Source organism: Thunnus maccoyii, chromosome 6 (assembly GCF_910596095.1).
Source record: "Thunnus maccoyii chromosome 6, fThuMac1.1, whole genome shotgun sequence".
Taxonomy (NCBI): domain Eukaryota; kingdom Metazoa; phylum Chordata; class Actinopteri; order Scombriformes; family Scombridae; genus Thunnus; species Thunnus maccoyii.
This window is the reverse complement of record NC_056538.1, coordinates 26,346,563-26,373,220: the sequence shown is the minus strand read 5'-3', so window position 1 is coordinate 26,373,220 and position 26,658 is coordinate 26,346,563. Positions and strand designations below refer to the sequence as shown.

The 26,658-nt window shown below is 38.8% G+C and overlaps 4 protein-coding genes across 5 annotated transcripts in view; 2 read left to right on the top strand and 2 right to left on the bottom strand.

Moving 5' to 3' along the window:
• Positions 1 to 3,046: 3,046 nt before the first annotated feature.
• On the bottom strand, positions 3,047 to 6,903 carry rwdd2b (RWD domain containing 2B). The gene is made up of 4 exons (XM_042413712.1): positions 6,525 to 6,903; positions 6,366 to 6,433; positions 3,702 to 4,070; positions 3,047 to 3,603 (listed from the first exon to the last, which is right to left on the bottom strand). Exons 1-4 carry the CDS (start codon positions 6,735 to 6,737, stop codon positions 3,351 to 3,353), a joined length of 903 nt encoding a protein of 300 aa, XP_042269646.1. The 5' UTR covers positions 6,738 to 6,903; the 3' UTR covers positions 3,047 to 3,350.
• usp16 (ubiquitin specific peptidase 16) lies at positions 6,648 to 12,510 on the top strand. 2 transcript variants are annotated; one of them, XM_042413710.1, is made up of 18 exons: positions 6,648 to 6,728; positions 7,426 to 7,492; positions 7,607 to 7,806; positions 7,894 to 7,997; positions 8,098 to 8,210; positions 8,330 to 8,562; positions 8,656 to 8,751; positions 8,853 to 8,983; positions 9,094 to 9,181; positions 9,482 to 9,563; positions 9,717 to 9,808; positions 9,899 to 9,952; positions 10,051 to 10,218; positions 10,646 to 11,327; positions 11,500 to 11,594; positions 11,800 to 11,886; positions 12,002 to 12,149; positions 12,241 to 12,510. In XM_042413710.1, exons 2-18 carry the CDS (start codon positions 7,432 to 7,434, stop codon positions 12,351 to 12,353), a joined length of 2,547 nt encoding a protein of 848 aa, XP_042269644.1. In that variant the 5' UTR covers positions 6,648 to 6,728; positions 7,426 to 7,431; the 3' UTR covers positions 12,354 to 12,510. The 2 variants fall into 2 exon arrangements, with proteins under 2 accessions (XP_042269644.1, XP_042269643.1); XM_042413709.1 differs by lacking the exon at positions 6,648 to 6,728 and adding an exon at positions 7,028 to 7,241.
• Positions 12,511 to 12,783: 273 nt separating this feature from the next.
• On the top strand, positions 12,784 to 19,288 carry LOC121898543 (transcription regulator protein BACH1-like). The gene is made up of 5 exons (XM_042413711.1): positions 12,784 to 12,972; positions 14,622 to 14,884; positions 15,639 to 16,790; positions 16,872 to 17,078; positions 17,982 to 19,288. The coding sequence occupies exons 2-5, from the start codon at positions 14,645 to 14,647 to the stop codon at positions 18,372 to 18,374; spliced, it is 1,992 nt and encodes a 663-aa protein (XP_042269645.1). The 5' UTR covers positions 12,784 to 12,972; positions 14,622 to 14,644; the 3' UTR covers positions 18,375 to 19,288.
• Positions 19,289 to 24,858: 5,570 nt separating this feature from the next.
• Positions 24,859 to 26,658, bottom strand: part of LOC121899268 (glutamate receptor ionotropic, kainate 1) — a 29,928-nt gene continuing 28,128 nt past the window's right edge. The window contains exon 15 of the mRNA XM_042414980.1: positions 24,859 to 26,577. Within this exon, the coding sequence (XP_042270914.1) occupies positions 26,288 to 26,577 (290 nt within the window). The 3' untranslated portion in view covers positions 24,859 to 26,287. The remainder of the gene's footprint in view (positions 26,578 to 26,658) is intronic.

Genomic DNA, 26,658 nt, shown 5'->3' with positions numbered 1-26,658 from the left:
GCCCCTTTGCAATTACATTACCACTACACTGCCACTGGTCTCAAGGCCCTGTCTATGGCTCCCTAGGGGAGATCTCCACTCTGATTCTATTTATAGGGCTATATTCTAATTGACAGGGTCCACATCAAAGTCTTTTATGAAATAAAGCTTCTGCATTCTTGATCACTTGGATTGCCTTTACTGAAAGAGGCTTTACAGGTGATTCTTTATAAAAGCTAGCAATTCATACTCCATTGGTCATTGCTTTATCAAATCTGTAATGAAACAATGTTAATCATTACATTAAATCATGGCAGGGGACATTCTACATTATTCATGTCAACTCATTTGATGACATATCGACTGATGTCCAGCTAATCCCAACTCTACACAAATGAGAGTAGAGATGCTCAGAGGTATTACAGGCTTTGACTGACTAAGAGCCCTTGCACATTTTTAATCCAGTAATGCATATATAAAAATATTAACCAAATTATTTGACTAATTTGTGTTTCAAGGTGTTGCCTCACAAACCTTAAGTGCTTGTGTTTGATATATCTTTGTTAAATTTGGGGATATTTCCGAAATTACTTAAAATATTGATTAAATGTTCCATTTTCACAACCGTACTACTATGAAGAATATATCCACAACTATAAGCCAGATACCTACTCTATGGTGGATGTGTTGTTAGAAGCAAACTGAATAAACTAATTAATTAGTTTCAAACTGGAGTTGTACATGCAATTGGGAGTCTAGCTTTCCTCGATAAACAAACAGAGGACTCCTCTGATGAGTCTTCTGAAGACACAAGTCTAAATCAGTCCGTTGGACCAAGTAGAAGGAGCTCTGATCGGGGTGGGTATCCAACCCCCGAGGACAAAGCAAGAACCCATAACATCCAGAGGAGTAGAACAGGGCTGGCAGCTGAACCAACAGATGAGCAACATCTTCTAGGACAAACATAGCCTGGGACTAAAATCAGGAAGAACAACGTCCTTTAGCATTTAACATTTCTAAGATAAATACTTGAAAAAAGCATTGTAAAAAAGATGCACAAATGAGACTACATAGAGGAGTGTTGGTTATTTTAGAATTTTAAACAGAGAAACTCCTTACTGTTGTTAGTTTGACAGCTCTTGTTGTGTAATGTACGAGACCACAGATATAAACATAACGCTCATGACTCATTACATCATAAATTATTACAACATCTTCATCTGCATGCTTTATTTATTAAAGTCACATATTTCAGATAACACATAAAATGAATCATAACATCTGAAATAGTTTTTAACCAAATCATTATCATCATTATTTTAGATTAATACAGATCCTTTGGATCCAGGTTATTTATGGCATTTGGTTTGAACAGGTTAACATCCTGAAATCACAGATAAAATCTAAGGTTGCCATATTTTCCAACTTTGGTTATAAAATACTGCCATCTGCTGGACAATGTAGACCAAGCACATTTGCAAGTAAACCCAGTCCGATGCCTGTAACTACTGATTAATTTTGTTATTCAAATGTGTATTTTTGTGAGTTCCTTTTAATCATATTGTTCTTGGCTGGGCAGAACATTCTTAGGTTGTCAAGTACAGCTCTACTACCACAGTACTTCTGAAAAGGCAACACTAAAAGCTCAAACTCCTTTGAGGAGAATATTTTTTTCTGATAATTCTTCAGAATTAGAATACATATAGTGTATGACTTTCCCCAATCTTATGAATCTTGTAATAATGCACAGATGGGTGACAAATTAAAGGAAAAGCTGGTACAGGTCTGAATGCTTGACCCCCACAGTGAGGGGATCTGGTGGCTCTGTTATGCCATGGGGGGCATTTTGCTGGTATGGTTTGAGTGCACTTGTCCCTTTAGAGGGAAGGGTCACTGCAAATCAATACAAAGTTGTTCTGAGTCATCACCTTTATCCTATGATGAAACATTTCTATCCTGATGGGAGTGGTCTCTTGCCCCAATTCATAGGGCACGAGGGGTCACTGGATGGTTCGATGAGTATGAAAATGATGTAAATCATATGCCATGGCCTTCGCAGTCACCGGATCTCAACCCAATTGCACGCCTATGGGAGATTTTGGACTGATGTGTTAGACGGCACTCTCCACCACCATCATCAAAACACCAAATGAGGGAATATCTTTTTGAAAAATGGTGTTCCTCAGCCTTGGCATTGATTGATTGATTGTCTCTGGAACTCTTCTGGAGGGATGAACACTATTCTTCAAAAAGATATTCCCTCATTTGGTGTTTTGATGATGGTGATGGAAAGTACTATCTAACACATCAGTCCGAAATCAACTAACCTTGTATCGATTTGCAGTGACCCTTTCCTGTAAGGGGACAAGTAGACCCAAACCATGCCAGCAAAATGGCCCCTTAAGCATAACAGAGTTACTGGATCGACTCACTGTAGGGGTCAAGTATTCAGGCCTGTACCGGTTCGTCTTTTAATTTGTCACCCGTCTGTATATGTGTATGTAAAAACAATGGTATGAAATGACACTGGCCTTTCAAACAGTGTATATGACATGAACTATGCTGGTAAAATCACCTATAAAATAACCATAAATATCATATATTTTATACAGTATCATTACATTTTTAAGAATCTTGGAGGTACAAAATCAATATAGAGTTCTATATGAATGTTCTTTCAATTTTCATGATTCCATCTCAGTCTTAAGCGGATAAAAATACAATTCATGTTGAATAACCACAAGTTTCCATGATGCTGGAGTGTAATCCTCAAATCACAATTTATCTAACTAATCATTCAAAGAAAATTGGAGAATGACTTTCCACGGTCATGTTATCTATAATTCATAGGACGAAAATCAACAGATTTTATACACAGATAACCAGCATATTGTTGACTATGTTGTCCAATTATTAATGTGGTATCAGATCTGAAAATCCTATAATAGTCTGGTAGTAATACACAGAGGTACCATTTCATGAAAGAAACACCTAGGGCAAGGTGTGATCTGCAGCACATGCAGTAGTATTACAATTGCAAATATAACTGGGGTCCTTGAGAAAACTCTCCAATGAACATATTTTTAATGCTTCTTCTGAAAAACATGGCAATTAGCTATTACTGTGGAAACTCTCTGCCTTTTATTCCAATAATGTCCCAGGTGTACTGCAACGACTGAGTGACATCCCTGAAAATGTGGTACATTTATTTCAGTTTATCAAGCACATGTTCCATTTGTGTGCTTGCAAACAAACAAAAAAAACTGGAAATGCATTTCCATTTGCAAGTTGACACTTTTTTTGCGAGAAATGACTTCAGTGTCAAGGCACCAGACAAATACCTGCATATAATAAATGTCTAGGTCTGACTACTACCTCCCTTCAATGCCAAAATATATCTGAAAGACGTCACAACAGCCTCTCTCATTTAAGAATTGGTAGAGCAGCCCAAGGTCCATGTGATTACCTCTATTCCCATGGGGGTCAAACATTGCCTCTTCAAAGCCTGTGAATTTGCGCAGGGAGTCTATACTTTCAACAGTCCCGCTGTCCTCGTCCTGACGATCAAGGGGAATATCCTCTCTATGTCGAATCATGATCTTCTTCCATGTCAGAACCTTCACTCTGTGAAATGGGAAAAAGTTTGGAAAATAATAAACCTGGTACCTCAGCAGGTTTCTGACTGTGATATCAGCAGCTAAAAATACCAACACTCAAGGTACCTGGACCAGAATTCCTCGCAGGCAGATTGAGGGCCCTCCACACACACAATACCAGGCTTTCCAGGCATGCTAAATCCAGTCAAGCCCAGCTCCTTGGACCACTCCAAGATATTCTTCCTCTTGGTCTTGTTGTAGATGTGGTGACTGTAGATCCACAGTCGACTGAACACTTCCTGTGGCCATGGAGAGGCAGACTCTTTCTTAGGAGCCGCTGCTGCTGATGAGCTCTTATTAATGAAGACCTGCAGGTTGTCTTTCACCCAGTCCACAGCAGAGAGCACACATACCTCCCCCTGGCAGCTTTCCATGAGGTATGCATTGAGATCTGTGTGAAGCTGTGTCTGCTGGGCCCTGCTGAGACTGGCACACCTAGGGCACGGATAAAACATGCTGTAAGAAGGATTCAGAGAGCATTCAAGGCCACTTGGGACTGGAACTTTCCATTCTTGGAAAACTTTTAATGGTAAGCTTGGAGTAACTAAGACTTGCACTGTAAATATCACACAAAAAACTATAAGTGATCATCAGGAGGTTGATAGGCTTACTAATTAAAATGAATGACTACTCTAAAACAATATTTTCTATAAGCAAATTTACTGCTGCTGCAGTATTTGCATTGTGTCATATGCATAATGTCCTCACTATTAGATCTCTATTCAAATTGCAAATTTATTCACTTTATAGTAATAATGTGATTTTATAGCTTGTGTCAGTTACTGACCACCTAAATAAAGTGAATAGGAGGAGAAACTGAAACTTATCCCCCTACGCAAACTGCAATTCAGGACAGGAACAGGACTGCAGAAAAGATTATCAGTGCCAACCTCTGGTAGATGCTACAGAACACTGTATACCACAACCACCAGGCACAGGAATAGTTTCTTCCTCCTCGCCGTTACACTTGAACAGTTAACTCGCTGTGGCACTGTGCAATAACCCTGGAACACTATAATAGCCAGTGTACCTACAAATTATATATATTTATCTTAAAATACAGAATGTGCAATACATTTCACTCACTACTGTATATCTGAACGGGCTGTATATACTGTAGATAACCACCTACTGTATGTATATTAAGTAACGTCTTTTTTACCATTTAATATTTATCATCACTCCTTGCACTCTTTACTTCTTTGCACTATTTGTATCCTGTTTGCAGTTCAGAGAAATGGTTTCACCTGTATATAGTTATTCCTTGTGTATATTTCTGAGGATTGTTGTGTTGTTATTCTGTGTAAGTACATTGAGAGCAACTAAACCAGAGTCAAATTTCTTGTATGTGTAAACATACTTGGCCGATAAAGATGATGATCAGTAGAGGTTAATATAAGTCATTCTTTCCCCTTTAACAGTTTTCATACAATTTTTTTGTAAAATAGATTAAATAATTTCACTGCTTAACAACTCAATGAAGCGATCACATACAGCATATAGGTAATTGAATGTTATCTGTATTCAACCATGCAGCTGTCTAAACATCAAATCAACCATAACAGTAAAAGATGACCTTGCACATTCGGCCACAAAAACAGTTACCTCTGTGTTATCAGTTTGTTGCTCATCAATGTAATTTTCAATCATTTTCACATTAGACCACATCAATGACACTGTTGTCCTTGGCTGCTTTTTGTGGCTCTTTGCAATTCAGGATTTATGGAATGAAAGCTGCTAAACTCAGAATGGCAAAGTTAAATATTACTTGCTTGGAGTTATTAATGCATGTTTAACATGGAGTTTTTATGAAAATGTTACAATGTTGTAAACTGTTAAATAGCAAGAGGTAATTAGTTGGCATTTTATAACCAGCTGATAAAAACAAGTGACATGATTCTTTGTGAAAAGTCTGCACTAGTAAATAAATCACCTACTAAGTAAACATAATAAAACAGATGAGTATCCACTGGCCTCCCTTCGTTCATCCGTGATTTGGAGCCTGAATCAGTTGTTCCCAACTTGGGGGTCAGGACCCCCACAAGGGGTTTTGGGATTGAGCAATGGGGTCGCGAGATGATGGGACAGGATAGAATAAAAAATATAAAATGAAATTTTGGACACACAAAATTGTTTTGTTTTTTGGGGTTTTTTTTTTAACTTTCTTCTAATTTTTGCTTTATTTCATGTGGATTAGTGTTAACTGAATAATTGTTTTAGTTGTTTTTAAGCAAAAAATTAAAAAAAAAAAAAAAAAAAAGCTTCTCAAATGTGATGATTTATTGCTTTTCTTTGTCAAATATGATGATAAACTGAATATCTGTGGGTTTTTGGATTATTAGTCAGATAAAACTAGATCTTGAAGGTGTAACTTTGGACTGTGGGAAACTTTAACAGTTATTTTTTAACTATTTTCTGACATTTTGTGGACAAAACGACAATAGTCGGTAATTTAACTGGTAGACAGTGCAACATGTGACAAGGGCTGCCAGGTAGACTTTGCTTTATTTTAAGGTGTCATAGGCCAAAAATGTTGGGAACCACTGTATTAGATTATATTCACATACTGCGTTAATGTTTTCTAATTTTCTATTGTCCAAATTATGCATTCCATTGGATCACAGTTCACTGTATTGAACAGCAGTTTGATCAATCAGCCCTAGTATGACAGCAGCACAACATTTAATGAACACCTTCACCATACATCAGTAACGTTAGAAAGTGGCTTACCGGACCGTTATTTCTGGCCTCACACTGGGATATTCAGATGGATAGGCACAGGATAAAATTACATCTGCCTGTGTGGAGTAACAAGAGACAGAAATTAATCATGTTTTGTTTTTTTTAGAATAGAACATAGTGAAATCACAATGAGTTTTGTGTGGTTACCTTTCCCGTGCCTTCAGCGTCCAGCTTCTGTTTGATGAGAAACTGGGGTCTGGAGGGAGGGGGGCTGTCTGTTGAAGCTGAGCCCTCCACGTAGTCCCTGAGTTCAGCTAGTGCCACCTGGTCTATGAACTCCAACTCCTCCTGAGTAGGAAACATGCTGGTCAGCAGTTCAATCTCTGCGAGCTGAGCTTCAGCCCACTCCAAGTAAGACATTCTGATAATAACAAACTAAAGCGTCGATCTTTACTATTGCTTTAAGTCAAAACATGACATGTTGTTTTTCTTGATAAAATAGCTAAAATTAAACTCGCTGTAGAAAAACCTGTAGAGCTGTACATGTAGTGTAGTTAGCCACCAGGGCGACTTGCCTAATCATACTGCTAGCTACCCTAGCTAACAATCTAGGTTTGTTTCTACCCGGGCTGTTCCGCGCGACACACACAGGAAACACACGTACGGAGCATCAGAAACAACGGCACCGTCACGTTTTGTTCCTCTGTTGTCTGCATGTGTCAGCTGGGATTTTTTTTTTGCCAAATCAGCGGAGTGATTTTTTTTATACGAAATTATAATTTTGTATACCTCGTTTTTCTTACCTGAAGGCTTTCGCTTTAGGGTTCAGTAAACTAGCTAATTTAACTATGTCAGGATTAGAGTCTTCATCCGCACAAAGTGAACGAAACTGAAAACTGCAGGTTTTAACCTCCGTTTGTGACAGTAAGTTGACTGGACCATGAGGGTGAACATGGAGTTTTTAATGTCATGACATTAATTGTTGTTTGCGTCTGTCACTGAACATTTACAAACATCATTGTTGCAAGCTGCATTATAACCTGGCGTAGGTATTGGCTCAGGTGACTGTTGTGTCTGATTTCCATTAATCTCTGATTCCCGTGTTTAGGTGAATATGGGAAAGAAAAGGGGGAAGGACAAGAGCTCCAGAGAGGACGATGACATTGACCTGGCAGGTAAAGAACATGTCATCATCTTCATGTCATATTACAACCTGTGGAGGGGCCTATGGTGAGTTTGCTTCATTGTGATTTTTCTTGATTTTATGTATTTATTTTGTTTCTTCATAGGTCCATCCTGCAGGCATATTAAGAAAGGAACAGACCAAACTCTTCTCAAGAAACTTGCTGGGAATTCTGATTGGATAAGTTGCCAGGATTGTAAGCATGAAGAAAATGAAAATGAAAATACCAGCACCACCCAGTCCCAGGAATCTGAAGAGGAAAAAGAGACAGCGGCAGTATGGATGTGCTTGAAATGCGGCCATAGAGTGAGTTTTTATGATCTATTGATAATTCAGATTTTGACACTATATATGAAGAGACTTTTTTGATGAAATTGCAACTTTTTTTACAAGGGATGTGGACGAAATTCTGAGAACCAGCACGCCGTCAAACATTATGAGACTCCTCGGTCGGACCCACATTGCCTTGTGATCAGCATGGACAACTGGAGTGTCTGGTGAGCATATTGCTGTGGTGCATAAACAAGTAGGCATATGTTTAGTTTCAAAAAACAGGAGTTTACTTGTTCTTTGTATTATGTGTTGTCAACCCCTCAGGTGTTATATATGTGATGATGAAGTCCAGTACTCCAGAACTGGACATTTGGCTCAGCTGGTGACCAACTTAAAAAAGCAAACCTCATCGGATCCCATAAAGAGACCGCAGAAAAGTAGGTACCATAGGCAAGTTTAGCACCACTGTGTGATGGTTTTGTTGGTCAAAGTGTTGGAATTACATGTTTCCACAACCATGTCCGCTCTGTCCACTGTGTTGCGTCCGGTTATTTAGGGGTAAAAGAGGAAGACAGCGTGCTGGAAGCAGAGCAGAAGACAGAAACTGTAAAAGCAGACGAAAGCGAGGACAAGGAAAACAAAGAGAACAAGGGCCACCAAAAGAAAAACGCTAAGAAAGAGAGTGTTGGGAAATCACAGAAATCCAGCACAACGGAAGACAGTGGTGGTGTTTCTGTAAAGGGACTGAGCAACCTGGGAAACACGTGTTTCTTTAATGCAGTGATTCAGGTAAGGCCATACCGTTATAGGATTCCAGTCTTGAGTTAAAATGAGAGCTTAATTTTTATTTTTATTTTTAAATGCTTTCACTACCTTTTCCAGAACCTCTCTCAAACACAGCTGTTAAGACAGACTCTCAACACGGTGACAGGAGAGAAGACAAGCCTTAACATTGAACCTAATGCCTCCTCAGATCTGGTGTGTTGCCATCACTCTTTAAATATATATTTTTTAAGATATTAGATTTGTCCTGCCCTACGCTGTTTATTACTTTAAGATTTGTTTCATTATAATTGCAGGAGCCTATTGAAGTGCAGGTAGACCAGCCAGGATCCCTGACTTTGGCCATGTGTCAACTCCTCAATGAGATCCAGGAATCTAAGAAGGGTGTGGTAACACCCCGGGAGTTGTTCACTCAAGTTTGTAAAAAGTGAGTGCAGCTACAAATTGAGGTGGAACTCAGACTTAAGATATACTTTAAATGTATTTCCTAGAATCATTACATTAAGCATCGGTCATCGTCTTGTCTCTTTTCTGCAGAGCTGCCAGGTTCAAAGGATTTCAGCAGCAAGATAGCCAGGAGCTGCTGCGCTACCTGCTGGATGGGATGAGAGCTGAGGAGATCAAAGTACGCACTCAGTATCAAACACATCTATCTATATATCACATTGGTGAAAGATTTGCACTTGAAATGGACACTGTGGCTGTCCAAATGACTATGTGTTACATGGCAGTATACTGTATTGACAGCAGAGCAGTAATGCATTGTATACATTTCTTGTAAGCCAGTGACGTGTATTGCACCATGCACTTAGACTTCTTATATCAGGCTCATTGGTACCAAGTAATCCAGACTCTAAATTTAGTCACAAATCGAGGACACTTTATGCATATCATTTACATTTAAAGATTGTGTTTGTATCTACAGAGAGTAAGCTCAGGGATAATGGAGACTTTGAAACAATCTAAACGAAGCACAGATGGAGAACAGCTGAAAACTCTAGTTAAAGGTAAGTTGTAACTGTATTTGGTGAAATAGAATGATTGCGGTTACTATCATGAAGGCAAAAAACTTACCTTTAGTATAGTGTATAGCTTCAGTACACCTTATAGCTTGTTTATTTGAGAAATGTGGTCCTCTAACAATGAACTTTGAATTTTAGAGTACGAGAAAAATGGATTTCCAAAAAACTTTGTTGACCAAGTTTTTGGTGGGGAAATGACCAGCACTATAATGTGTCAGCAGTGTAAAACGGTATGTACTGTGGACAAAAGAAATGAGGGAAATCTTTTTTACAGTGTCATGTTAAAATCATGTTAAATGGCCACTACTTTGCTCTTACAGGTGTCTGTGGTCACAGAGATGTTTTTGGATCTTTCTCTTCCTGTTTCTGACGAGGTAAAGCCCATGTTTGAGTGTTTTTTGACAATTTGTTGAGCAATGATTTGTTTGTGTTACACATATGTACCCCTTTACGAATCCATCTATTCTTAAAGGCATACAGAAAGAAGAACCAGAAAAAAGTAGTTCCAAAGACCAGTGACTCAAGCCAGGACGGCAGAGACAGCCCTGCTTTGACAAATGGAAATGACGACATGCCCACTGGGGCTGGCAGCAAATACCAGCAGAAGAAAGCCAAGAAGCAGGCAAAGAAGCAAGCAAAGGTACCTCAGTGAATGTATATAAAATAAGATTTTTCTTTTGCTGTAACTTTCTTTTTGATGGATGAGTGCTGAATAATTAACTAACTAATTAACTGATGATAATGTCAAGGGACCCTAAACTGACACAAATTAGACCACGGACCCCCATTTGATAAGATTTTTATCCTAGGATCCCCCATCTGATAAGATTTTTATCCCAGGGTCCCCCATCTGATAAGATTTTTTGCTTTTAGATGTTTTATTACAGTCATACATTCTGTCATTGTGTTACTTATGGATGTAATTATAGTGAAAATAAATGATTCCCCTTTTATTATTCCTCTTTTTTGCTGGGACTCCCTGGAACTCCCTCAAGGAACCCCCGCTTTGAGAACCACTGAACTAATTAACTAAATGGCCTGTATTGCTTCCTTGTCTTTACCTACAGCATCAAAAGAGGCAGCAGAAGCTTGAGGGCAGAGTCACTCTGAACAGTCTCACATCTCCAAACTGCACAGAGAGCGAACAGGCAGATCCTGCTGCGGAAGCAGAAGATGGGGAAAATGCTGACAATGAGACACACAATGAAGCCCCATTGGGTGAAGGAGATTCTGCACAAACCAATGTCTCCGAACAGAACCTGAAGAACCTTGACACGGTCCAGGCTGAGAAGGAGGAAGAAGAGGAGGATTCAGTGATCGACTGTGACTCAACGGATATATCATCGGTCAGCAATCGTTTCACCGTCTTGTCAGAAGAGCAGAACTCGAAGGACGGCGTCTTAGATGAGGAGAAAATATCCGACATGGATCAGGAAGGAGAAGCGGACACACAGCTAGTGAGTGAAATGGAGAAAGTAACCTTGGATGATGCCTTCATAGACTCTGATACTGTGGAACAAAGCATGGAAAGTGAAGATGAACCACCAGAGGCTAAAGAGTATACTGTAGTAAACCAAGACCCAGAGCTGGCTTTCCACACACTGGCTACCAGGTCGTCCCCTGAGAAACAAGAGTGTTCGGTACAGTCGTGCCTGTTTCAGTTCACAGAGGTGGAAACCCTCACACAAAACAACAGCCTTCTGTGTGTCACCTGCACTAAACGGCAGTCGAACAAAGACAAAGCTGGAGGTAAATTGAATCCATCCATAATAATCATATTTGTCCTTTTGTTATTATGCTTTTGTCTTTGATCTTGTACAAAGTGAACACATTTATGGATTTTGTTCAGTCATACTGTTGTTGTTTTCTAGTTGGGGATCAATAAAGTTCATCACCATACTTAATTTGTCCTTTTGTGTAGGATCCAAGAAGAATATCTACACTGATGCCTTGAAGCAAATGCTGATCTCCTCTCCCCCGCCAGTGCTTACCCTACATTTGAAGAGATTTCAACAGGTGATCCAGTTGGAAAGATTTTCAGTATTTACATATCTTTGATCCAACGGACTGTCAGCCTAGCAGCTTTTAGTTACACAGCTGCAACCAAACTGGGAGCATGACACGTCGTTTTGTTTTGATCATTTTTGTCTTTTATAAGGAACAGAAAAGTCTCCTTTTCTTCCTGAATTTTAACGAGACCACTTTTGTTGTTTTCCTCTAGAATGGCTACAGTATTTGTAAAGTGAACAGACATGTCCACTTCCCTGTGACATTGGATCTTGCCCCTTTTTGTAGAATCAAATGCAAGGTAAATAACAGGATTTACAGCTTTTAATGAAATTCAATACTCTTAAAGATGTATTTATGAATGTATTAGTGTTTTAGTGTTGCCTGAGAACTAACAAAACATTGTCTCCACACAGAATGTTACAGAGGGAGATACTCAGGTTTTGTATAGCCTGTATGGTATTGTCGAGCACAGTGGAACAATGAGGTCAGGCCATTACACAGCCTATGTAAAAGTACGACCTCAGTGCCCTAAATCCTCATCTAATGGACTTTCAGCAGAAGGTAGGTGTGCTTTAAGCATGAGAGTCAATAGAATAATAACTTGGTCCTAATATTTGAAGTGTCTCTTTTTAACTCACCTCTGCCTCTGCAGAGCCACCCAGAGGATCCTGGTTCCATATCAGCGACACAAGCGTCCAGCCTGTGAGCGAGAGCAAAGTCCAGAGTTGCCAAGCCTACCTCCTCTTCTATGAAAGGATCCTCTAATCAAACTGTGCATCAGGAAATCCAAGCAAATCAACCTGCTGCTGCTTCAGCTCCACAATAGAAGGGATCTCACGAATTTTATCAACCTGTTTTGTCAATGATACCTGGGCTGTGTTGAAATGATATTTGATATAAATGATATTACTCAGAGAAGACATGTGACAGTGTTGGTATTTTATCACACTAGTAGAGAAATGCTACAGTGTTTCATATATTAAACTTAACAGTTGTATTGGCAAGGTGTGCGATGAAAGTCAACATGGACATTGAACAGAATGTGATTTGTACACAACAAAATAAGTATCAGTTTCAGTAGATAAACGAAAGTTATGGGAGTGGGGTGGGGTGGGGGGGGGGGATTTGTACGAAATATTTATATGATTATTTTTACATATGCCATCATGTCATCATCATGTAATGAAATGCTTTAAAATGTGAAAAGTTTCTTCTTGTCTTGTGTGCTGGTTTGCTGACCGTCTCGCACTGAGCGTGCGCAGTACGTGCTACCAATTTTTCCTGGTCCAAACTGTCACATGAGAGGAAAGTCTGGTTCCGGATGGCCAGATCCATCTCTGCTTAGAATCCCCCCAATGGCAATATTATCAAGCTGACATGGCAGGTCTGTGAATATTTGACGTTTTAAAATGAATAGTTATAAAGTAAAGTCACTGTTTCAGAAGGTTGTGATTATTAGCCAACAAAAGGAAAAATGTATTCGCTCCGTACAGTCGTTACGGCTAACGGTCGGCCTACGTTACTGTAAAGCTTTGACGTTTTGACCATTTCTGACCATTATCAAACTCAATCGAGAATACTGGTGAAATTTTGTCAGTCGATAGAAACATGAACAGAAATCTTCAACAGCTTTGGATATTTTGTTAAGTCTGTCCACCGGGCCCTGCTCGGTAACTTGGCTAAACATGAGTCAGCATTTTAAACTTGCGCTTTCCAAGTTAAAGAGTTAAAATTAAACCCGTCCTGGCTGCAGTGCCGATCAACTATTATAACATTTAACCTAGCTAGCTAACGTTACTTAATCGTCTTTCATGTCGCTAATTCTTTGTTTCACTTATCGCAATGTTAACATCGTCACTGCATATTTTGATAGAAGTCAGAGAGAAACAATCCAGCATTTGTTGCTACCGCGAAGTTAAAGAGACCCGATCGTTGTTAGTTAATAGCCTCTAATCATAGTTACTTATCACACATATTCTCATATATAGTTGAATGATAAAATTCCATATTATGCATTCAAGTAACTTAGTGTTGAATGTCTTGCATAGGAAAACTTGTACGGGGTCATTTGATCGTCCCGTGATCTTGCTGCCCATAACAAATATCACCTTAATAGATGCAAATATGTATGCGACGGTAGGAAGTGTATCTGCGGCAGTTTTGCATGAAGGTATTTCAGTAATACCAGGATGAAGAACTATCTCAGAGGCATTGATATGTTTCTCCAGACCTCAAGGGATCAACTTACACTTTCAAAATGTGCTTGATGGCTTTCTGTGATTTTTTTCTGACAATGCACTTACCACCTCCTGCCAAAGAAACCAAAAAGGCTGCAACAAACTATTATTTTCTTTATCGACTAATCTACCAGTTATCATCTAGATTCATTGATTAAATATTTGTTCTGTAAAATGTCAACAAAAAAGTTTAAAAAATCCCAGCCCGGAGTTCAAGGTGAAGCCTTTCATAGAAGAGTAAGAAAAGCAGCAAATAAAAAAACTGACTGATCAAAATTGTTGCTGATTCATTTTCTGGTTATTGACTTATTGGTTTATTGATTAACCACAGTTAGAGCTGCAACAATTAGTTGAGTAATCAATTAGTCGGCCTACAGAAAATTAATCAAATATTTTTACAATCAATTAATTGTTTTTAATCATTTTTTATAGAAAAAATGCGAAGCTTCTGTGGTTCCAGCTTCATAATGTGTATTTTCTAGTTTCTTTAGTCTTCTGTAATAGTAAATTTAGTATCTTTGGTTTGTGGACTGTTGATCAGATCAAAACAAGAATTCTTTGTGTGCATCTCAGGCTTTGGAAAATGGTGATTGAAACCATTTTCTGACATTTTTTTTTTTAACCAAACTACTAATCAATTAATCGATAAAATGACCGCCAGATTAATCGATAATGAAAATAATCGTTGCAGCCCTAATCACAGTAGTGAGTGTAACGCATTGTGGTCTATTTTGGCAAACAAGCTGTTGTGATCATGTTGTTCATTCCACTCCCCCTCACTCCCTCTGTCACGCAGGCTGAGCTTGTACTGTAGGAACCATGTCGCTCCAAGCCCCTCGCATGTCAGTGTTCACTTTTCAGTCTGCAGTGCACAGTGCTCATGTTCTCCAGTGTCTGAATGAGCAGAGGCAGCGGGACATCTTGTGTGATGTGACAGTGTTAGTGGAGGACAGGAGCTTCCGGGCCCACTGCTCCGTCTTGGCTTCCTGCAGCGAATACTTTCACAGCAGGGTCACCAATGTCACCAGACAGAATCCCACCATCACCTTGCCCGACGAGGTCAGTGTCCTGCTGTTCAGCTGAAGGATTTGGGGGAAAATTTCACACTGCAAATGATTTGTTCTGCGCATCAATATATGGTGAACAGAACATTAATATAATGTTACAGTGGCACTAGTATCTGCCATTGTTGAATTCATTCAGTTAATATGGAATTTATCAGTGGCAATTTTTTAGACTAGGAGGAAGTAATAAAGGTAGTGGCTTCAGATCACTGCCATGCATTTTAAAATACTATATTAAATTTAGCAAGCTGCAATATCTCTACACACAGTATGCATGCAAGACCAGTTACACTACAAAAAGTTACACTAAATTGCTTTTTATTACATGATAAAGACAGTTGTTCTTAAAGATTGGCCATGAAAAATACATACACCACTTTGTTGTCTGTTGAGCAGTGGATGATTTTGTGCAACATGACTATTGGTCCAATTTGCAGCTGTTGTAGTGTGACTCTCATATCAACACCTGTGCTAACAATATATCTGCAGAGAATAATGTAGTATCATGCAACTTTGTTCTTTTTTTTTTTTAATTTTGGATGAATAATGTGTTTAGTAGCCACTGAACTTTATATTGTGTAAAGGCTTTAATGTAAAACACTGTTACACATTTCAGGACAGGTATGTAAAAGTCATGTTGTAGTCTCTGCTACTTTTTGAGCTGATCAAGTTTCATTGCAGTATTTTATATATAGTGATATGAGTTATATTATGCCTCAACAATTTCCTGTATGTCCTTTTTCCTGCAGGTGACTGTGGAGGGGTTTGAACCTTTGCTTCAGTTTGCCTACACATCAAAGCTGCTCTTCACCAAAGAAAACATTCACGCCATTCACAGCAGTGCTGAATTTTTGGGATTTCACAACTTGGAGTCAGCATGCTTTGATTTCCTCATCCCAAAGTTTTCTGAAGGCAAGAGAACCTCACAGGAGGTCAGGCGTAGAGCGTGTTGTCGGAGTCGGGATCCCAGTACAGATTTTGGCTCCAGCGTAGAGAGCAGCCAACCAAAATCATTTGAGTCACACAGCCCAGTGCCTTCAGGAGGTGATGAACAAACAGACTTCCCATCACAGTGTCCTCAGAGCTCACAGGGTCAGACGAACAGCGGGGAAGAACACTTTTGTTTGGAGAACTGTGGGCCACAAATGGCCCCCTTATCTCTTGAGTTAACAGCAAATGGTGTGTGCCCCATGTTGTCACTGCCATGCCCAGACTCCGACAAAGCAGATCCCTCTCAGTTCTGCGAAAGAGATATTTTAGAGATAGGAGATGTGTGTAATCAAAGTGAGTTGAGTTTGGCAGACTGCGGCTTACCCTGCGAGCTGTCAACCCCAGGGGATGTGAATCCGTCAGAACTCATTCAGCCTGCAGGCAGAGATGTTAAACAGACTGTTGAAACGCTCGGTGCTGAAACCAACTGTAACCCCAGTTCATGTCCACTCAACACATCAGGGGCAGAAGATTGCAGTGAGTTATTAGAGCAGAGTGAGGCTGGCCTTGAACAGAGAATGTCAGACCCTACACTGACTGCTCTAAGCCATGAAGAGGGATTTGGGGAGAGGAGCAGCGTAGAGAGGGAGGTGGCTGAACATCTGGCAAAGGGATTTTGGTCTGACCTATGCCCATCTCAGGCTCAACCACTCCCCCTGGACCCAATGGACCAAAACAATCTGGCAAAAGCATCAGACTTTCATTGGCTTAAACAGCTAGACCTGAGTTCCAGTGCAGGAGACTGTCCCTTCCTGAGGGACTTTGGGACAGGTGATGACCCGGCCTCACGCGCTGACAACCTTTCCCAATCAGAGAAGAGCCCCTGCATGTCCTCCTCACTCAACTCAGGGGATGATTCAGACCTGGACACAGATGGAGATACTGAGGCCAACAACAAAAGAGCAGCAGAGGTCATTGTCATGTACAGCTGATGTTTGCTTTTTGAAAGTTTAAGTAAAATAAATCTAACTCCGATTCCCTTTACTCTACAGATTCAGCTCCCATTCCCAGTTCAGCAGATCTCAGCGCTGAGCCGGAGTGCCTTCCAGCAACTTCTGAGACACCATCAGCTGACTCCAGATCAGCTGGAGTTTGTCCATGACGTCCGTCGACGAAGCAAAAACCGCGTGGCTGCACAGCGCTGCAGAAAGAGAAAACTAGACAGCATAAACCAGCTAGAAAGTGAAATCAAAACATTGGTAAGTTTTGTTTTACTATCTCAAATATTTTCAACATGTGATCCAACCTGCTGTTGAAATATTCTGTAAACATTATTGACCTCTAGTGGTGATTATTAGGAATTTCAATGACGTCGGTGGAAGTTTTCTCCTCTTTAACAAATCGCTGACACAGTCTCCACGCTTCCTTTTTACAATTTCTCCATTTGACATAACAAAGAAGTTATTTTTGCAATAGAGGTCAGTAATTCAGTTGATTGGAGCACAGATTAAAGAGAATCTACCTAATGAAAAGGTTATGCTTCTCAATGCAAAATATTTTAAAAATAATACTACTTTATTTGCTTTTGGCATGAGAAGAAAGGTTTTTTTTAGCATTTTAAGTTAAATGTGCTTGCATGTATCACAGCTCTCTGCTGTTTAGTGGTTTAACTGTACATAAATTGGAGGAGATGGGCAAGAGTCACAAATTGACAGTGGGTTGAGTTTTTTTTTTGAAAACAGTACCTGCAAGAAAGTGAGTTTTGAAATCTCTGCAACAAAGGCTTGTATCATGAAGAGTATTAAGTCTTTAGCCAGCAGTCCTGCAGGTAGATCAACATGGTAACCTGTGCTACACAGCTAACTGACAGGTTTATTTCAGTAGACCAGATCAAAATGTGTATCTACTAATCACTCCACTCAAAAAGCAAGAGCTATTTGTGACAGCAGGTGGATGCTTCTCACCCTCTTGTACGTTTAAATTACATGGGTGTAAATTCGATAGCAAATCAAAGCAAAGAGGATTTAACCACTCAGTGCTAAGCTCTACTGAGTATTTAATTTTACGGGTAATCTGCGGTTGCACTCTATCCTAACAAAGGTTTATATCTGGATAATAAGTTGAGAATGTGACTGAGTTGCTCTGTCATTCATACTCTACAGAAAAGTAAGAAAGAGAGGCTGCTGCAGGAGCAAACTGAACTGGAGCAAAACCTGGAGGACGCACGGCAGAGTCTTTGTGGGTTATATAAGAGTGTCAGCATCGAGTCTGTCTCTGATCAGGACCACCTGCAGCTTCTTGCCAAGCACTCCTCACCAGACTTCCCCATCTCCTTCCCGGGCCTTGCGGGTAAAGACGAGGAGTCCCAGATTACTATCGAAATGGTAAGTTGTTCCTCAGAGTCTGACCCAAGTGGCCCGCCTGCAGAAACTGTTCAAACCGCCACACCACAGGCCAGCACACAGACAGAGGAGGCAGAATCTTCTTCCCCACAGAGCTGCCCTGTCTCTTCTCCTCTCCTCAATGCTTGTTTGGACATGAATAACAGCTTATAATTGAATTCCAGTTCCATTGTCATTTGTAATCACAAAGGACCAGGTGGCAGGGAGTGTATTTTTGATTATATACTGTAATTCCCATTAGGAATAGATATGCTTTCCTGTTTATTTCACTGAATAATTTTCTGCCTGATATTGGTATCTTAAGTTGACATAGAAAAATGTCAAACTATCTTCACTGTATTTCTATTATGCATTTCACTGTAGTAATCACAGAATCCAGTATTCATCATTTTGAAGGTGCAGACAATTTTCAGGTAATTCCCATAAGTTTCCATTTGTGAGCTAGGAGGGTATTTCTTAAAATTAAGCTTGTTTTTTCTCAGGGAAACTCATAACCTGACTTAACTTTGATGGCTAAGATAATTCTTGTGCACACACCCCCCTCTATCCTTCTTACATCTACACACACTCACAGTTCTGAAAATAAGACGTTTCTTTAATCTTAGTTTAATTAGTCTATCATTATAATCTTGTCACGTACTGTATTGTTCTACAATAATGCTGTTTCTTTGATAAAATATGCACAGACAGAACTTTTTACGGTTGATTACAATAAACTGTTACAGCTAACTTAACTTTTCATCAGCATTATTTGAATGCCAATGCATAGTTACAGTAATAACTATCACTCTTCTCCGATATTTGAGGAATGGTTCCAGTGTATCTGTTACAGCTGAACATAAGAAGTTATGTTATTTGATGGAAAACGTGCCTTATGCAGTAGTATAGTATGAATTCAGAAAGATAAAGGTAATCTTTCTATATTCTTGTCTCAAACACTGTTGCACATTAATCCAGATCGAATTGAACTGATGGCATTCTCTTATGTTTAAGTCTGTCTGCACGTTGAGTATTTTTATTAAATGCTTTTATGGATTACAGATTTAAATAAACAACATTTTGTGTACTATTTAGTGTTTCATTTCATCAAGCAAGAAGTGAGGGTGTTTTCCTCTCTGCTGATATACTGCACAGTACCACACTTTGGCCACTAGATGGAAGTACCACCCCGCTCATCAGCTATTATGGTCTTTGACTGGCAGTGTGAACGGTTCATTCTGAAATTTCTCTGCTGGCATTTTCTCATAGATAGCTATGTGCAAACTCAAGGATTGAAAATTTACTTTTATCCACAAACTTTAAAAAAAATCATCCAGAAACTAAGTTGACCCTGAGCTCTAAATGAGGAACTGGAACCAGGTTCAGAACTGTTTGTGCTGCCATCAGCAAAATGACTTTGTGGTCTAAAGGATCATGTGCACATTGCACATGGTTTTATGAACATGAGTGGAGATAAAAAACTTCATGTGTTTCCAACTAATAGCAAAATTATGGACTAAATTAGGGCTGAAATTAAAGGCAAATTGAGATTAGGGTGATAAAGGGACCTACGCTATAAACCTTATAAAGTAAAGGTACCGAGAGACTCTGCATACAGGAAATTAGAAAAAGTAACCCAGCAGTGCACACTGAGTTGGAATACTCATCATGCTGTAGGTGGAAAGACGCCTTGATCACATCTGCCTGAGCTACTAGCATAGTATGAGTAATGCTGCTCTCCAAAGACGTTTCAATGACAACTGTTGGGAAACAATCTGTATCATCCTCATCTGTTTAAAAATAAGAACGCTAAATCTGTCTGGAGTGTTTCTTATTATCATCTTGACTCTCTGCCTTGCATTATGTTAGCCCAGTTCTTATGCAGACCCCTTGTTTCTTGGCACATGGGTGCACGTTAGTCATCTCATATCAAAATATAAGAAACTTTTTCTGACAAGACAAAATGTTTGATAGAATGTGAGGCTTACTGTCATTACACATACTCCTTATCTCACTTTTATTTTTCTGCTTATTTTTGTATACAAGTTAAATATATGTGTATAATGCATAGCACAGCAACATCCTCAATCCACAAACTTTGTTCAAAGACGCACCTTTAAGCAGAAAACATCACAACATAGTGTCATCACTGTATGACAATCCATTTGATTGTTGGTTGTTCACTTTGTGTCTGTAGACCTTCAACTAATGGTCTATGTGGCTGTAAATATCCATCTTTGAGCTGTTCAAAGTAAACTGGGCTTATCGTTTGTTAGGTTTAAACATGTCGGGGTTCATGGAGCTATTCTGTGAATTGACATTGGTCTGAGTGCTCCCTCTCATTTCAAAAAGTAGAAGACCTTGTTGCAGACTTGGGCAAACAAACCAAGATTAAACAACCATTTTATGAAGGCCATTTTAAATCTACTTCTGAGTGTGGGCAGTGCTCGCCTTGTTGTTTTGTGTCCTTTAAAATAGGTGCAGTAAGACTTAGGGACGATGAAAGAAAAAGCAATCTCACTGTGTTTTCCTTAGAACACAATCCTCAAGGTTAAAGTGGTAATTACATCCTGAAGTGACTAATAAAACTTATACCTATCTCTGAGAAGTCTACTCACACACATACACACACACACATGCGCATGCACACACTGACATATAATGCTGTTGCATCTAAAAGTCAAAAGGATTAGATGATGATGATAATGCCACAGACATCAGATATCATCTCCCAGTGCTGCCATGACACACATCTGTAGAAAATCCTCAAGTTGATGCTTGTCAAAACTGGCATCACCTTCAAGTATCACAGCTCTCCGAAGCATTATGAATGGGACCTATTTCGGAATTTCTCCCTCAAAAATTAGGATTCTTCCCTGGTGTTTGTATCTTTTATGCACAGTTTAGATTTTGGAGCATTGTAGCGCAAAAAGTAAGATTATCCTCTTTTGCAAGCTACACAGGAAGAGAGACTTGATTTGAGGAAGAAGCAGCTGTGCAGCATGGCAAGGTCAGAGGCCCATAATCCGCGGCCTCATTCATGCGAGATTAAAAACCTGCTCTGAGTTCTGATTAAGAACGCAGGGTTAGAAGATTAAAGACCAGCAAACAAAATGAAAGCAGTTTAAGCCCAATCCTGGAATTCATCAGAATACCAAAACCTTAAACTGTCATTACAACGTGAGATTAATGCAAAGCACACTTGAACTCTGTATCTGTCTTGATATATCTTCTGTGTCAGAGCCTATATTTCCTTTTTTCCAAAAATCTGGATGATGATCTATCACTTTGTTCTGTCTTTTCTCTACACGCCACTTCTCTGGTGAATTATTTTTTTAAATGATGAAATATTGTCAGTATGAATTGACACAGATTACTGAAAATATAATCACCAGTCCTTTTTAATTTATTGTTTTGTCAGATACTGAATGGTTTTATTTTTATAAATGAATGAACCTACTTTTCACAATGACTACTGTGATTATCCTCTGAAAGACAAGAGTCCTGAATAACTTGGGTAGCAAAGATTAGGAAGCAGGAGGCGAGGAGGAAAACAAGGATTAGAAATTAAAACATCTGGAAGTTAGCTTGCTTGTACAATTGCTAAAGCAGAGAGAACAATAATATAATCAACAAACAGTATTCAATTCAATGTGGCACTCACGGAGCTTACTGGACTTTTCTTGCAGGCTAATGCTTCCTGATTTTCAATGCCACAGATACAAATGTCATTTAGTAGATCTTGCTAGACAAGCAGAAGCATTGTGAGATAGATTGCAATTGCAGGATGATGGTTGCAAAAACAACTTGTCCATATCCACTTTCATTTTCAGACAAACATGAAATTTCCAGAAAAGCACACAATCCAATTGTTGGAACATCAGAACATTACAAACCAAAATCCCTGATATGATCACACTGGTGGTGAGGTCTTCACCTCAGTAAACACCAGATTATACCCTGATACTTGAATTAGCTTTTAGCTTATTTACTGTAAAAATGCATGTTACACTAATAAAAATAGTAGCACCACAGTGACCTCTGTTGTAGACCCCTGAAAATAGAACTCAGGAGTGAAAATCCATATAGTTTTCAAGTTTCTCTATCAGGGGTCAAAATCCTAGAGAAAGACACAATACTTGTATAATCAATCCCAGCATAAGGTCCATGACCTTCTTGCCACACAACATAAATCTTATAAGCTGTTGAGCTACTGTATCCTAACTGATTACATGCTGCAGTCGCTATGAACTTCATTTTGGGGGTAGTGCAGAGAAGGGGGCTGTATCCCATTGACAGGATTATATAAATGAGGACCATAATACTGTAATCTCCCAGAGAAATGAGAGAAACCAGGGGACATACCAACCCTAGCTAGCTAGCACCCTGGTCTTCAACCGTCAGATTAACAAGCAGCTGGTTGTACCGTGACAGATTACATTCACACTTGTTTTCTTGTCTGAACCGTCCTCACTAACTTGCAAGTATAACACTGGAAGCACAAGGAAAACTGCCTTTCAAGATCTATCAAAGAAGCCATACCGTACCGGAGTACGACTATTTAACAGTCATGGGGAAATTGCCAAAATATATCAGTGTCAAGAGCCAGCTGGAGAAGCAAAAACAATTCTTGCAATTCTGTCAAGTACATTGTTTTTAACTGACTTCAGTGCTCTGGGAGTTAGATTCAGCATTGCATCATTTTTAAGTTTAGCAGTGCTGATATTTGCAAAGTTTAAAGAAAGCCATCATTCTTTGAACACAGTTACATTCTGTAGGTTATTCATGCATTTGATGTATGCTGCTGTCAACTGGGTACAATTGAGGAGAGAATATTCCAATATTTGTTTATATTATAATTCACAGCTGAGCAGCCAGAATATCTCATGTCCACAACTGACAATTAGATCCAATTAGCTGCTGATTCACTTTATTTATTGATTTAAACAATCTGATGCAATACTAACTTAACAGTCAAGGTCAGTTTAGTCAATGTTGTCGAATGTAGTCAAAAGGTTTCATTTGTGCACCTCAGTTGAAGCAGTTGGGTTTAATAGGTTTTGTTTAGAGAATCATCAGACTACAAATGTCTTTTGATGCGGCTTCAAGGACCTGATTAAATGGATGAAAATGGTGTTCGTTTAAAAGCAATCCACTGTCCATATATCAAGAACAAGGATATATTTATATGTCATTTATTTTTAAAGTTCATCTTTGCTAATAAATTATATTAATGAACAGGACTGAAATGAAATGAATTAAAGAACCTAATATCCTTGATGATGGGTGCACACCGTGTCCTTTTTTAGGTTGTTGTTGTGTTTTGTATTGCAAAAGGAACATACTGTGTAATCCTGCCCTCCCCTTGGCTTGGATTTATCTTTTCATTGTCATGTGACACTTTAAAGAGATTCCCAGATCTTCAATCACAGCACTGAACGGAATCCAGTGCTGAAAAAGAATAGATATAATAGGTGAAATTTTTAACATGTTGTTTAAAAAAGGAGAAAGACAAAACAGTTGCCAGGTCAAAATCAAACAATGCAGTGGACTTCTTCAAAAGAGTTACAGTTTATTGTTTAATTTTGACCTTGCATTACACTATTTCAGTGACTGAGACATCTCCAAAGAAGCTAGAACAAATAAGTGTTTGCCACTAAGAGCTAAGCATTGTAAACTACTGTAATTGCTTGTATAATAGTTCATATAAAAACTCTGATAGTACCTGAATAGTTAAAATTTGCACCAGATGAGTCCTGATTTCATGTCAAAATGTTCTGTGTTTTGTTGATGAGAAATAACAAACTCAGTTTAACATTTTGAATTTAAATCTTACATTCAAATTGTGCCCAGGAACAGTTAAACCTTTGCATATTAAAGTCAGCTCTCCAGTGATACTAATTAGATAGTCAAAACTGTAATGTCATAATGTGCATACTAGTGATGCTCTATTGACTGAATGACTGCAACACTGACATTAGATTCACATTGAATGTTTGGCCTTACTCATCCAAATTAGCATTATTTTGAACAGCTGCCTAATGAAAATTATCCATGTAACAGTCATAATTACATTTTCCATCTGCTAATTGATTCACTGCAGGGATTAATGATGGGGCATTGGACAAACATCTCTTTTTTTCTTTTTTAGGAAACATAAAAAATCGGGGTAATGATGGTTGTTGAATCCCAATTAACTGTCCTCATTCATAAGCATAATTAGTTCAAACCTGAAATTCTGTCACTGACTGTGACGCAAATCCTATAATGTAGAGACAAAACAAGCAAGGCTCAGTGTTACCTGTCAGATTTTAGGGAGGGGTTTCATTACAGCTGCAGGATTTTCTGAATTGTGTGACAGGAAAAGTCTCACATTTTAAACCAGGAGTGTGTAATATGTTTTTATAATCCACTCCCTAATGAGGACGTTATTAACAAGCCTAAGCCTGAGTGAGGTAAATGCAGACCTGATCAGTGCTGAAAACAGCGAGAAAGAAAGCTTTTAACAGCCAATGTGATGGCTTTAATGACCACCTGCTTTAACACTGAATCTTTCAATGGTTTAAGTATGCTAGGGATAGCTGCATTACATCCTGTTCCTTGGTAAACCATTAGGGTAAAAAAAAGATACATCAAAATGATGATTTTGTGTGTTTTAAAGTGGTTTAAAAATACACTTCTTCATACCAATCATGCATGAAAAGGATTTGCAAGTGCACAATAGTTTGTTTTCAGAGTCTGGATAACTTAACAATGCAAGCGACACTTAGGTATGCAAAAAATAAGACCTTGGTGATATACAGTGTAGTATATAAGCATATAGAAAGAAAATGTGTAATGTGTTTTCTATAGTGCAGGCTGAAAACAGTAACTATACAAGAAAACTTGAGGGTACTTATCCTATAACCCTTGTTCTCTAATAACATGAGTGAGGAATCTCTACGGGGAACAATATCCTGAGACACTGTAACAAATGTTTAAAGGAGAACTGGGTTACTTATCCTGTAACCTGAGTTCTCTGGTACCATAAATGAAGTGTCTTATGAAAAGTGTTCCCCAGAAATGGCTCAAATGAATGTTTAAAAGAGAACTCAAAAGGTAAAAAAAATATCACCAATATCATCAATCAAATATGCAAAAAATGGGAAAGACATACTAGTTTTACAAGACCTCAGATCTTCTTGATGTAACGCAAAAGTTTCATGTATGATATCAAATGGTTGTCATTATGTCAGAGTCCCATAAAAGAAAAGGCCGTGCATGCAGAGAAAAAAAGAGAGTACACACCAAAACCAAACAACCAGAAATAAAAGGGTTAAGAATGTAATGTTCTGACATAACTTTAGTCATTCTGAGACAATTCTGACATGACAAAACTTATACATGCATGTTCATGAAATTCATATGATAGAAAGAAAAAAAAAAAGTGTAGACATGAAGCAACTTGATGAATCAAATCTCGAGGGAGCGCTCATTCATAAACAAATCGGAAACAACAGTCATTGATAAAATCAAAAGACGTCTCGAAATACATGAGTACATACGAAAGTGGTAAGAAGTGGTGCTTTTATGTCAAAGTTTCTGTGCGCTATAAATATGAAAATCGCAAACATTTTTATAACAGAATACTCTCAAACCTACTGCAATTGTTGAAAGTGACATGACGAACATGCCTCCAAAGATACCACTTACCATCACTTACCCACAAAATCATGGCATGACAATGACATTTTCTTCACACAAAATAATGTTACAATACTTTTTTTGCAAAAAACAGCAAGGCCAAGATGGTCAAGTGTCACGATGTCAGACGTCGACAACCATCTGTCATCATAAAAAGGGTTTCAAATGTATTCTTCCAATTAAGACTAAAATGTTCATGTGCTCTACATCAAAACTACTGAAAACACTAAACTCTGCAATAAAAAGTAATTTGTTTTGATTGTAACAATGCAGTTCAACACATTCAGACTTGAAACAAATTTTTGTTGTTGGCCCAGTGATTATCGTAGTCCTCTGAAGACAACAATTACAACGCAAATGTGTATTTAGGGTCATGACAGTCCTTGATCGCATCCCCTAGTGAGTTAATACTTGTTGTGCCACTCGCACTGGCCGACACTCACCTCCTCAATGTCCAAGTTTTTTCTGGATTTGTAAATAAACTCTCCAATTGCTACAAAAACTGAGAGGACTAGTCCAGCTGCCAACACAATAAAGATGCCACCGATGTTCTCCACGCCCAGAGCACTGGCCTCCTTGCTGTCCTCCTCTGGGCAGCCGTTTCCCCTCCACCATTTTTCTTTCATCATATGCAGCTTGCCTTCCTCCTGAAGCTGCAAGATGGCGATGGTAACTTTGTCTCTGTAAGGAGAGCCTACACAGGAAAGCAGCAGCAGGATAAAAAACATTACTGTCATTACTTGCGACATAACCTTAACTAAAGTGTGTTGCTGTG